The sequence below is a fragment of the Salarias fasciatus genome, chromosome 4, assembly GCF_902148845.1.
Source record: "Salarias fasciatus chromosome 4, fSalaFa1.1, whole genome shotgun sequence".
In the NCBI taxonomy this organism is placed as follows: Eukaryota; Metazoa; Chordata; class Actinopteri; order Blenniiformes; family Blenniidae; genus Salarias; species Salarias fasciatus.
The window spans coordinates 19309559-19322873 of record NC_043748.1 but is presented as its reverse complement, the minus strand read 5'-3'; the positions used below and the strand labels follow the sequence as shown (position 1 = coordinate 19322873).

The 13315-nt window shown below is 41.4% G+C and overlaps 1 protein-coding gene across 1 annotated transcript; it reads right to left on the bottom strand.

Moving 5' to 3' along the window:
- Positions 1-1960: 1960 nt before the first annotated feature.
- Positions 1961-12863, bottom strand: LOC115386610 (uncharacterized). Its single transcript, XM_030089009.1, has 3 exons — positions 12813-12863; positions 11839-11951; positions 1961-4505 (listed from the first exon to the last, which is right to left on the bottom strand). Exons 2-3 carry the CDS (start codon positions 11913-11915, stop codon positions 3638-3640), a joined length of 945 nt encoding a protein of 314 aa, XP_029944869.1. The 5' UTR covers positions 11916-11951; positions 12813-12863; the 3' UTR covers positions 1961-3637.
- Between the last annotated feature and the right edge of the window lie 452 nt (positions 12864-13315).

Sequence of the window (13315 nt, the reverse complement as noted above, 5' to 3'; positions counted from 1 at the left end):
AGAAAAAGTACTTCTTTTTCCTTTTTTAATGTGCTATTTTATTTTGAAAGATGTTTTATTTTGGTAAGAGAAAGTTTGTATCTTCTGTTCATTCTCTTTATGGTGCCGTCAGATTCTTAACCATCTTGTAAATACTAATAACAAATGTTGGTTGGAGTTTCACAAGCTGTCGGTTGAAGCACGCCTGAGGAAAAGATGGGTTTAGTGATTAAACATCATTTTATTGAGTCAGTTGTGTTGTAATTACCACCACGATGGTAAAAATGCTAATGGCCTGCTAGCATGAAGCTAATGCTAAGAATGAGTAGCAAAACACTGCTTTAAAGTATTTTCTTGGCTTTTCTGTGTTCTGTTGGAGTGAGAACTGTGTCACAACATTGCTATTCTGCATTTCATATGGTTTAGTTGTTATTTTGATGAGTTTTTGTGTGCATTTGGTGCTAAAAGTACATCTTGATACTATTTTTCAAGGATTTGCTAAGTTGAGGATAAAAGCTTAACTGTTTTTCTCCAGTGATCTAAGAAGTTAATTTAAGTGCTCAGATTAATTCATTTTGTTTATTTTATGCATTATATTGCAAAGATTTAATTGTAAATGAAATATTATTTACAAAAGAGATGAAAAATATAAAAACCTTTATGTTAAAGAAATTTAAAAAGTTCATTTGGTTGGTAACATGGATTAAAAAAAGGCAGTTCATGTACACCAATGATTCTGTTTTGAAAACAAATATTAATACTGTTGTGGATTAAAACACTGGTAAAAGAAACTGATTTGAAGACAAGAAAGAACAAAGCTGGAGCTGCTGTTCTGTTCCAGATCGGGTTATTAGCTGTATACAATAATGCAATTGTTTTTCTGCAGGCTTGGTTTCAGTTCCTGATTGAAACCCTGGATCCTCTCTGACTGGAGATGGTGAGCCTGTGCCCTGGACTGTGAGCTGTGCTGGAGAACACCATGCTTCTCATCTCACTTCAGAGCCAACAGAGGTCTGAACAACAACAACTCAACACATTAACATCAATAAGTCAGAATTCCACAAATACCACAAATGAAACAACTGAAGATATTGCTGAGTTCAGTAGAAGGACTTTTGTTGGATTATTTTATTGTGTATTAACTGTGTAACGGCATCTGTAAAGGCAGATGACTTCTTTATTTTACACAGTATTTTATATTTTCATATCCGAAAACTCCGTTGAGAGCAGCTAATAAAATTCACATCATTTAGAATGAATTGTTTGAATAAACATATTTATCAGCAGACACAGCAGACAATCATCGCTCCTCTTTCAGTCTGGAGCTTCGTTCTGTGATCAGAGTGAAGAAAAGACCAGTTGAGGCTCATAACCTGAAGATCAGCAGCACGGGTGAGCAGGTGGAGAAAACAATGTCTACACAGCTTGAGCTTCAGGTTTTATTGAAGTGACTCAAGTGAAAGAAAGTTCTGCCTGGAAATTTCTGGAGGATTATCTCACACGGGTCATTGACACACAGGCGTAAACAAATTCATCGACCACAATGTTTGAGAATACTGAAGAAATCTGATTATCCTACATGATTTCATTGAACTTTTGTTTGAACACAATTTTATTCTAAGCTTTCTTCCTCTCCCTGCCTTTTCACCTCATTCTCTTTCCTCGTCCTTGGAGGAGTTAAATGTCATTGTTCTGCTTTGCTCTGACTAGATGGCACCATTGTTATTTGCTCATTGTTTTAAGTATCTGGTTTGAACCTGGACTGAGGCAGAAAGACAGAATCACCCTGTGAGGTCTTTTCTCATTTTCTCCTTCTCGTTCAAGAGTCTAAAATCAACCACTTTCAGACACTTGATGATTTCTCAGAGATTTTCTTCTCTATTTTAAGAACATAAGATTTTATTACATCAAGAAGAATAAACTCTTAAACACAGGTGGAAAAAGTATTCACAATCTCTACTTGTATGTAACAGGGGGGATATTCAAAAGAGTTATCGCTGGGGGATGTAAATGGATATTAGTGGCCGGCAAAGTATTGAAATTGGGTGAGTGAGAGCAGGGTGTGACCAACAAAGAGCAATCCACGTAATGAAATACAAGATGCAGTTTATTTGGTCTAAAATATTATAAATAGTGTTAAAAGAAGAATAAAAGGATTAAAACAATACAAAACTATTCTAAACGGGTCTTAAATACTGCGGGGGGGTCCAAGCACTTCAATATCAGCTCCCGGGTGCCGCTCTGGGGGCAGGGCTTCTCCACCCGGCGTGGACGGAGGCTGGATCCCCAAGACAATCCCAACGTCGTCTGGGGTGGGGTGCAGTTCCTCCTTCTGCGTTGCTCCGGTCACCAGAGGGACGTCCGGACGGCACCTGCCACGTACAAAACCGGGCCAGCACAAAGCGGGACCAAGTGACTCCACGCTCTAGTCCATGTAGTGAGCACCACACTGGACGAGTATAATACTCACGGGCGTGGCAGGGTTTCCTCCCTGCCGCTGCGTGTCAACAATGTGTGGTGCTCGAACTGGATCGCTCCGCTGGTCCCGTCCTGGTTCCATCACGGCCCCAGAGTGTGCTCCCTTGGTGTTGTGGCTGCCGTTCTCCCGGTGCACTGCTTCCCCGGTGCGCTGCTTCCCCTGTGTCTGCTCCTCCGTGTCTGCTGCCCTGTGTCTGCTCTCCTGCTGCCAACAGCCACACTGCCTTTTATGCACCTGTCAATTTGCCACAGCCCAGGTGCGCCAATTGAATACAGGTTTGGCTAGAGGCTCACGTGAACAGGGGTTCCAATCAAGGTGAATGGGAAGGGCTTATTCAAGGATAAAAGGAAAACAAAGGCAAACCAGCAACACACAGCACACAAATGAAACAAAGCCCTTTCCCAAGCGCCCGATCACATGTACATGTATTACAACATGTATTAACAAAAAAATATGTTGAAGGTACCTTAAACTCATTTTACTATATTAAAAATACTAAAATTCACAATGTCAGTGTAGATTATAAAGAGTGACTCATCAATAATTCACCATGATCTGACACATTGTATGAATAAATTAAAACAGATAATTTGGAAAAATTTTAGCAATAAATGATCTTATAAAAAACAAAACAAAAGAGTAGTTTCATCTGAAGATTCTTAAAAAGCTTTTGTTAAAATCAGCTGGTCTTTTCTCTGAGGACTTGAAAATTTCCATGCAGAGCAGAATACACAATAAGCATTAACAGTGGCGAGTACACACACATTTATATCCAGACCAAGTTGGGTTGTTATTATGATGACTCCACTACAGAACTACTAAGTCTCAGGAGAATATGGAGCTCTCTTGCCACATAAGCTATCACCCAAGATATAACAAAAGTTTACTTGAAAAAGTTGCATTGTGTCAATGAGGTCTAATAAACTTTCACACCAGTAATGACACTGTATTTATAAAGTGCATCAAATTAAAGTGCGCTGTTCTTGAACCAAACTCACTACAACAGTTCTCATTCAATATCTTAATTTTTAAGAAATCAAATACATTTTGCCCGGTTTAATATAATTCAACGAGCAAGAAAACTGATCAATTAAATAAATAAATGAATTTTTGAAAATTATTGGAGTAAAAACATCTTCTGTTCCAGTCCAGCTGACAGTCAGACAGATGGATGTGAAACTATAAACCAAAATAATAGTTAACCAAACGTCCCAGCCAGGATTCAGTGAATGTGTACTCTGAAACCGTCATGATGACGTTGTCTTCAGTGTAGGAGTACTGACTCCTCAGGTACTCTGGATCAAACTTCTGACCCCTGGACTGATCGACAAGGCAGTTATCAAAGTGGACGGTGGCTGTGAATCTGGAGGAGTCCAGCACCAGAGACAGAGCGAGGCTGACCACAGAGAACGGGACGCTTCCAATGCTCTCTGGGAAGAAGAAGGGAATCACGATGCGGTTTCTTCCTGGTGGTCCGTGTTTTTTCTGCAGCTCTTGGTATCGTTTCCACACTCCGTCATCAGACCTCAGAGGACTGACCATGATGTTGGGGATCTTCTGTTCTCCAGCCTCCTTCATGGAGTTCCAGTGGTTGGGCAGTTTGTCAGGAGCAGGAATTTTACGGCTGTCTTTCCGAGAGACAAAAACTCTGTGGTGGGGTTTGAGTTTTTCCCTGGCCAGGGCGTACGATAGAGTGGCATCACTGGCACAGTTCCAGGGAGCATAGAGGACCACGTCCGTGATGGAGGGCAAAGGCAACAGACAGCAGGCTGGAATCATCACATCTCTGATGGCTCCATGACAAACAAATATAATGTCCACAGTGTTGCCGTGGTCCTTTTTCTGCTCTTCTTCAATCTTTTGTTTCAGGAAATGAAAGATCTCCGCAAGATCGGAGAAGTCTTCAGACTGTGAATTTTCTCTGAGCCACTTCAGGACTGTTGGATTGCTGCACCTTAATTCTGCGACCTTCACCAACATCTGACTGGCACTCTTCTTCAGTTGCTGTTTCATTAGTATGAGGAGAAGTAATTCAGGAAGCATTGATCTGAAACAACAGCCAGAGAAGCAACTGAAGTTACATCAGTCAGAGAGAGGAAGATGCTCAATAATCTGGATGCTAGCTGAGATACATTATCAACATACAGACAGAAACAGAAAGCTAATCATCAAAGCTCATCACATATGTGATTAGATATAATTAACAATGTGTCAGAACTGTAGACTGTATAATAAATGTGTAATTAGCACATGGCTCCAGAACAAAAGTCCACCAAGAAGTTTCTAACACTTATAACATCACACCATCCACCCCACAAAGGCTTTGACTCCATAAATTCCAATTCAAAATTTGACACCAACGTGGGTGTAACGGATAAGAGGGTAACACGGGGGACATGTCTCCCACACTTCTGGTATCTGTGCATTCTGTCATTTGCAATTTTTTCAGCTTTTGCTAACGTATACTTTAATCTGATATTACATGCAGTGAAGTGTTTTTCCAAACCGTCTTTAAACGCATTTTGAGCGTACACTTTTAGTGATTATGTGGTTCTTGCGGTTCTGAGGAGAGGTGCGACTGAATGCGAGGGGATGATGAATCACCCAAAAAACTTGTAAAAAATGCATCTCTCCCACTTTTGAGATGACGGTTACGCCCCTGGACACCACTCAAATTTGATTGGCTGCATTTCTATGCCTACAATCCTTTTTTGTTGTTGTTGCTGCTGCCTGCTTTCATGATACTTCTGGACCAGCTGGTCCAAAGATCAGTGATCAGCTGGTCCAGCTGAACAAAAAGAGTTAAAGAACATTTAATTTTTCATAATCAGGGGACATGGTTACTTGATTGACAGCCTGGCTTGGATGGACTGACAGATCCTTTTTCAGGCTTATGCAGTGGAACTTGGTGGTCGTCCACATTTGATTAAGCTGTCGTTCAACTATTATTATTACCCACATTTCACAATCCGCATGGATGCAGGTTAGTAATTTGCTTTATCTGAGTTACAGTTAGAGGTGTCCCCGACTAAGAATTTCCGTAGTCGAATCTGATTCGTCCGATTCTGCCAATAGTCGACTGATAGTCGAATGTATCATCTTGTTTGGCGGAGCGGGGGGAGCCGCAGGGCCGCGGAGCATGCCTACACAGGGCGTCGGAGCAGCGCAGCACAGTGCAGAGCGGTGCTCACAAGGTACACGGAGCGTCGGCGCGCCTATGCCTACAGCCAGCCCTGATTGCACTAAGAATAATAAAAAATAAATAAATAAATAAATAAATTAAAAAAAAGCAGTGCAGCCAGGTAAAACAACACTAATTTTTTTCCCTACACACTGAAACACAGACTGGAACAAACAGGACCGGCGATTAGGCTGGGCATCCGGGGCACTTGCCCAGGGCGCCAAGCCATAGGGGGGCGCTTGATGAGGCGTGAGGCGCACCGCCCAGGGTGACGGCCGTTTGAGCCGCGCACTGCTTGCACTGCTTGGTTCGCTCGCTCGCGCCCCTCGACAACTATGGGAATGGCTAGTGTGACGTCACAAGTCACTTCCGGGTCCAAGGCTTCCAGCGCGCAATGTAAACACAATGGCTGTTGCCAAAGAAGCGGTCACTTTTTTCACGGTAACAGTGAATTTTGCTGACTTTCCAAAGTCAGTGAAGAGAGGTTTAAACCCTTACAACTCAAACTGAGTTGTAAATGTTTCTGTGGTGACAGGTGGAAGTCTGAAATGGAAAGTACAGGCTTCAATGAAAAACAACATTTACAAGGTTGAGGTGGGTGTAAGTGGCTAGCTAGCATTAACACTAGGGTGTCAGTCGTCGCATCAAGCTGTGTAGCTTAACTATTAATTAATTATCTATGTTAGAATCGGGTACTGTCTGCGGTTTGTGGACAACTTATAGTTTATTCTAGAAGTGTCATCCAGGGAAATAATTTTAAACCAAACCTCAAACACGCCATAAAGCAGAAGCAGCACACATTCAGTACAGGTTAAAAAGCAAAAGAATAATAATAATAATGAAAGCCCTTACAGAATATCTAATAATATCCCCCCTTGTGGGATTAATAAAGGATTATTAACTTTGGATAACTCCGCTGGTCCGTCCTGCCATGGAGAGGAGGCAGTTTTAACGGTGAGAGAAGACACACAGCTGCTGCAGAGCAGCTTCAGATCCAGCGGGGTAATCGCTGCAGTTCAGCCCTGAAAAGATGTGGGACTTTATTTTGTCCTGTGCTGTTTTACACCATATTTTACTGGCCGATAGAGTTACTGTTGATGCGCCGGCGCCACGAGAGGAGCTGATGTGGGAACCAGCATGGACCTGAAGAACCGCGACTGAAATGTAAATAAACTCTAAAGTTTAGCAAATGATTTATTTAATCAGTGATGTGATGCCAGCAGCCTAGAAAATAATATTAGCTAAAGGGAGATTAAATACAGACAGAGGACGTTTAGCCAAACATTTTATTTAGACTTCTATAAATTGTGTTTAATTTAAGCAGCACCGGGAGCGGGGGGCACGCGCCGCCCTCGTGGACTGAGTCCCGGTCCGCTCCGTCCTGTGTCCTGTTTGGTCCGGGGTCCTGCTCAGGACCGGGTCCGGTGCTGGGTGTGTGTGTCTCGGTGGGAACGTCCCCGCTGTGGGGAGGAGCCCTGGCTACGGTACTGCTGCTGTCTGGCTCTCTGAGACATAATTAAATGAAACAATAAAAATCAGATCTATATAACGTGAGTCCGCCTCATTATTTGTAATATCAGTAAAAATAATATAATGATGTAATATCGGAGGAAAGCAGTAGTAGGATATGGTTTTGTTGACATCGTTCCTGTTGTTACAACACGGGACACAGCACTGCACCATCGTGCCTTTGGACACGGAAGTGACGTATTCAGCTTCGATGACGTAGCTACTAGCCATCCCCATTGCCGACTGCCCCCCCCCCCCCCCCCCCCCCCCCCCCCCCCCACCCCCCCCCGCGCTCGTGTGGGGCTTGCCCAGGGTGCCCGAGAAGCCCGCGCCGGCCCTGGGAACAAAGTGTCGGTGACTCTAAACATCAAACAAATGAAGTACCGTAGTTCAAATGACCAGAACCAAACCCACTTCTAACAAACGGGCTAAAGCATGTCATTTATTTATATCTATAATCTCTGCAGATAAGCTCACATTTTTTGGCTAAACAATTTCTCACATTATCTGCTCAAATTAAATGCAATAGGCTTAATTGCACTGTGTCGGTCCGTTTCGCAGCGCAACATCCATGCAAAAACAAACACTAAATTAAATAGAATTAGCCTTTTAGATAAATAAAAATAATAATATAATAATAACCTAAAATATTACAATTAAACGAAATAAAAGCATCAGCATTAAAAATGAGAATTGAGTAACAGAACCGTCTTTTATTAGCCCAATTATCTGGCTACTTACCCGTTTAAGGTGGAAAGCCATGTTGTTGTGAAGTGATATGAAAGGACACAATCTGCATTTGACTTTTTTTGGATAATTTTTGACTTGGTCTGAAGTTCTGTTTTTTTCCGACATTGTAAGACTTTTAAAGTTAAGCCAAATCACCACCGAGATGCTGCTCTGTGATGGAGCTCTGCGCAAAATGGGATTGTGCCACTCACCATGGTGGTTGATTCACAAACAGTAAATAGATAGAGTATAAATAAAAGTACAAGTTAAGTAAATTTTTCCACAGTGTATTTGATAGGCTAACATGTATATCAAATAGGCTTTATATCATGTTTATTTGGAAAAAACAAGCAATTCTATGTAGAATCAGTCATTCAGCACCCCCATACAGCTGTGATGGAATGGTCCTCGTTTAATAACCACATTTTTTCGATGCTTCGACTGCGTGATTGGTAGTCGAATCAGGCCCCTTTGAACGAATCATCGAATCGTCGACTATCTGAGGACAACCCTAGTTACAGTCAGCCTTATTATTATGTAATGGCCGTAGGGCCGCTGGGAGTTGTTGCCGTGATTGACTGTGTGTCTGTGTCTGGTGCCACAAGGCATCATGGGAAGGGATTGTTTGGGCTGAGCAGTGCGCTGCTCACACGGACCGTCAGAGCCGCACAGAGCCGCGGTCACGCTGAGCGTCGGGGCGCCCCTTGTACGGCCACGGCGCATGCGGCCACGGCGCATGCACACACCCCCCCCCCCCCCTTTCCTGTACGTGGCGACCGAGGCGGCCGCCTACTTCGCCTATGCCTAGAGCCAGCCCTGGCTTTAAGTAAAGTTCTACTGGCATATCTGAGGATGTGATTGATCAATCTGTGACCACTTAGGGCAGTGTTATATGTTTTCTAAATTTTCTATCCTCTGAAAGACATCTCCTGTATTTAATTTTTCCCCAGATGATTTAAAGCCAGTTAATGTAAACTCGTATGATATCAGGAAACCGGGTGTTTCAAGTAAAGTGTTACCAATATTTTATTTTTTCATGAGAAAACCTATCAAATGTGACTGAAAATATATATTTATTTTGTCATTTTAAATTCAGTCTCTTCATTTGGTGATTTTCAAAATGTCTTTCCTCATCAATTTTGATGTCTGCATTTATTTCTGTATTGTTTTACTTCACATTTTCTTTTCTCCAAATTATATGTTTTTGTATTTCATTTTCATCTAGCATTTTATTTATTTATTGACACTTTTTACTCACTGTCACATTTAAATCTTGTTTTTCCAATCTTGGATTTTCTTACTCTCGTTTTTTTTCCACATGTATTTATTTATTTATGTGAATATGTAAATGAGGGGGTGGGGTTTCAAGGCGTGTCTTGGGGCTCAGCTCCTTGCCTATTGACCAATCAACTTTAACATAGTCTGCTTCTCCTTTATATTTCTGTATTTATTTTTAATTATGGCAGTTTCGGTCCTCCATAGTTTCTAAGATCAGCTCCTCTCCTGCTGGATTGTTATTGTCTTAAAGTGATCAGGGCACAGACACAGTCTCGAGAGGATAAATAAATGTTTGGTTGTTGGAGGGTGACAGATGTGAGGAAGAAGCAGAGAAGTGTGTAAAGACAGCCACTCTGCTTTTGGTTCCTGATCTGGACGCTGGGTAGTCTCGGATTTGAGCGTGTTAAAATGCTTGGATTACCGTGACTTCACAGCAGACACAGGAAACCGAACCACCTCTGGACGAGTGATCATAACACAACTGTGTTCCATCGTTAACAGATTACATTCAGGACAAGACACATGGAAGCAGCACAATGGAAGTGCAAATTATCCCTGTTAAAACGGTAAAAATATATCCTAACAACAAGCCGTGGGTTTCTAAAACACTTAAAGATCTGTTACAACAAAAGAAAGCAGCCTTCAGGGAAGGGAATAGATCATCTCTGCATAACTTGCAGAAAGAAATCAAATATGAGATCAGAGCCTGTAAAAAGCGCTATAAGGAGAAAATTGAGAATCAGCTTAAAACAAATGACTTGGGTTCTGTTTGGGACCGTCTGAAAACGATCACTGGGGTGAAAGAATGTAGCCGGAAAAACATTCAACTCGATGGCTACAACACAGATTTAGAACTAGCTCAGAGCCTTAATGACTTTTATGTAAGATTCGATGATTCTGATTTCCATAGAAAACACACTGAGCTGAAAAACCGCCTCTCATCTGCTCCTCCTTTAAACCCCTTCTTTGAAGGGGAAGATGTAATTAAGTGCTTCAAAAAATGTAAACCAAAGAAAAGCCCAGGCCCTGATCATATAAGCGGTCGCCTACTAAAAACTTGCGCTGAACAGCTTGGCCCTATCTTCAACTATATCTTTAACATCTCTCTCTCTCTTCAGACTGTGCCATCTCTATGGAAAAAGTCTATTGTGGTACCTGTTGCTAAAACAAAAAATCCCAGCACACTGAATGATTTTCGGCTGGTGGCACTGACCTCCACAGTAATGAAACAGTTTGAGAAATTAGTTAAAATGGAGATACTAGCAAAAACCGAGCATCTACTAGACCCCCTCCAATTTGCGTACAGAAACAATAGAGGTGTTCAAGATGCCACAGCTACTTTACTCAACCTGGTATACAAACACCTCGAGGGCAGCAAAAATCATGTCAGATTGCTTTTTTTTGATTTTTCATCAGCTTTCAACACGATCCAGTCTCACATCCTAGTAGAGAAACTCATGGACTTGTTTGGTCTAGATGCGTGTCTTGTGGGTTGGATTCTTGACTTCCTCACTAACAGATCACAACAAGTCAGGGTGAATGGAACATTGTCCAGCCTTTTATCATCCTCAACCGGTTCACCTCAAGGCTGTGTTCTGTCTGCACTTCTTTACATTCTGTACACTAATGACTGTTGTAGTCGTCACACAAACAGATTCATTATAAAGTATGCGGATGACTCTGTTATAGTCAGCCTGCTCCATGATGAGGAGGTCAGCCACGGCCAGGTACTTGACGATTTTGTATCCTGGTGCGATGATTTCTTTTTACAGATCAACGTTACTAAAACCAAGGAAGTCTGTATTGACTTCAGACGTACGACTCAGGTTCCTCATCGCAGTGTCGTTCACAATCAGGGAGTTGAACTGGTGAGCAGCTACAAATATTTGGGCACTATAATAGATAACTCGCTCAAATTTGATGAGAACTGTGACATGCTCTGTAAAAAGGGTCAGCAGCACCTATTTTGTCTGAGGAAGCTCGCTAAATTCCAGGTCGACAGAGGCCTGATGAAAATGTTTTACTGTGCTTATATCGAGTCCGTTATTTCCTTTTGTATCCTTTGTTGGTACGGTAATCTTACTGTTAAGGACAAAAACTCCTTAGGGAAAATTGTGCGCGTTGCTTCCAAAGTAGCCGGGGTGAAGTTCAGCAGCCTGGAGGAAATTTATAATATTCAGCTGCTTAAGAAAGCCAAGAACATTTGCAGAGACGAAACCCACCCTCTGCATCAGGAGTATAAGCTCCTTCCCTCTGGCTTCCGCTTCACTGTCCCTCTAGCTACTAAAAACAGATATAAATTTTCCTTTGTGCCTCTCTCCATCCGTGCTTTAAATGCCGAGAAGAAGAGGAAGTAACAGCATGTCCACCAGTCTCCATGCTTTACTATGAAACTACTGCACATTTGCTGACAGTGGTTTGTCATTTCTTGTTTGCCGTCTGGAATGTTTCGCACAGCTTGGTTTTATGGGTCCACCTTGCTGATCTGCTTTTTATTTGTACTGGAGCTGATTATGCACCGAGGTTTGTTATGCTTTTATGTTGTCTTGTATATTTATGTTATGTATGAACGTGAACTTACTGCACACTGAATCGCCCTCCAAGGGACAAATGAATAAACTGAACTGAACTGAACTGATGATGACTTTGAATTATTGTGGTGTTTGTTTGTCCTCAAACTCACAGCTTCTTCATGTCGGGATCCTTCTCCTCATCAGGCTGCAGGTCCCTCTGATTCTCCACTCTTTGATCTTTGCTCATGATGGACTGAAGCTCAGCAAACTGACAGTGAAACTTCTGGAAACAACACAAACAACACTCTGCTTTATTATGTCTGGTAAACCCCTCATGCACGCACACATGCAATCAATCATGATTAAATAACCCTTTCAAAAAGAATGATTTGAGAAACGTGGTGGTTTCAAAGAGTAACTTGTATTTGTCACACACTGTCACTAACAACTTCTTTGTCTCCTGCTCCACTCTGTCGAGTCAAAAACAGAAAACCCACACTGAGCTGAATTAAGAAATACCTCACTATAGCAGCCTGGAGTTTATATGGCTGCTGTCTTTTATCACCAATTTGTTACACAGACTGTCTTTAAGACAAGAATGTATGTGAAATAAATAAATTATATCAAATCATCTCAAGCTATATTTCATCTTTCTATACTTTTAACAATTTGTAGCATTTCAATGTTGCGAATGTCCACTTCTCCTCTAAACCTGCTGCCAGTAGGAGAGCAAACATGCATCGAACATCTCTATTGAATATATTTATCAATGACAAGGAAGTAGATTTGAATCCTACATAAAGTATTGCAGTGAGTCTTCTATAAAAGCTTTTAATCCACATATTCATTATTTTCAGTTGCCAACAGTCCATATCGATGTGAGAAAAAGAGAAAACTCTACACCTCTATCAGTGTGACTGAGTCTCTCAGCAGTCGACTTATTTATTTCAGACAGAATTTTGTGTTTCTATATCGGAAAAGTCTTTTGAGAGCTGCTAATAACGTGAGTAAATTTAGACTATTTTATTTGGATAAACATATTTATCAGGTTAAATCTTTCACAGCAGACAATCATCGCTCCTCTTTCAGTCTGGAGCTTTGTTGTGTGATCATAATGAAGAAAAGACCAGCTGAGCCACATTACCTGAAGATCAGCAGCACAGGTGAGCAGGTGAAGAAAGCAAACTCGACACTGCTTGATGTGTGTGTTTTATAGTCGTGATTAAAGCTCTAAGTGAAAGAGAAAGTTCTGCGTGGGGCTTTTCGGGAAGTACCTGACACAGATTACAGATTATTCCTCACGTCAGAAATGACACAAACACAATCAGCAAGCTCAGTCTTTCAGAGGAATAAACCTCCCACCACAGGTAGAAGACGTTTTCACAGTTTTTTTCTAAATTTACTTGTTTTAACAAAAAATATTGTGTTGAAAGTACATTAAACTCATTTTAACTTATTAAAAAGTACTAATATTAGCAATCTGATTGTTGGTTATAAAGAATGATTTATGTTTTAATGAATGTCCTTGTGTGATTTTTAAAGTACCTTCTGTTTGATTGTTCACTCCTCTCATATAGTGACAATAACCACAAGGAGATCCTCTCTTATCATCTCTATTTATTATTTTCACTGATTCTTTCTCAACAG

Bases quoted from the DNA above. Each gene is read 5' to 3' on its own strand.
- LOC115386610 (XM_030089009.1), bottom strand. From the start codon at position 11,915: ATGAGCAAAGATCAAAGAGTGGAGAATCAGAGGGACCTGCAGCCTGAT. The intron at 4,506-11,838 runs GTGAGTTTGAGG...CTGTTGTTTCAG, and splicing joins GATCCCGACATGAAGAAGCT to ATCAATGCTTCCTGAATTAC.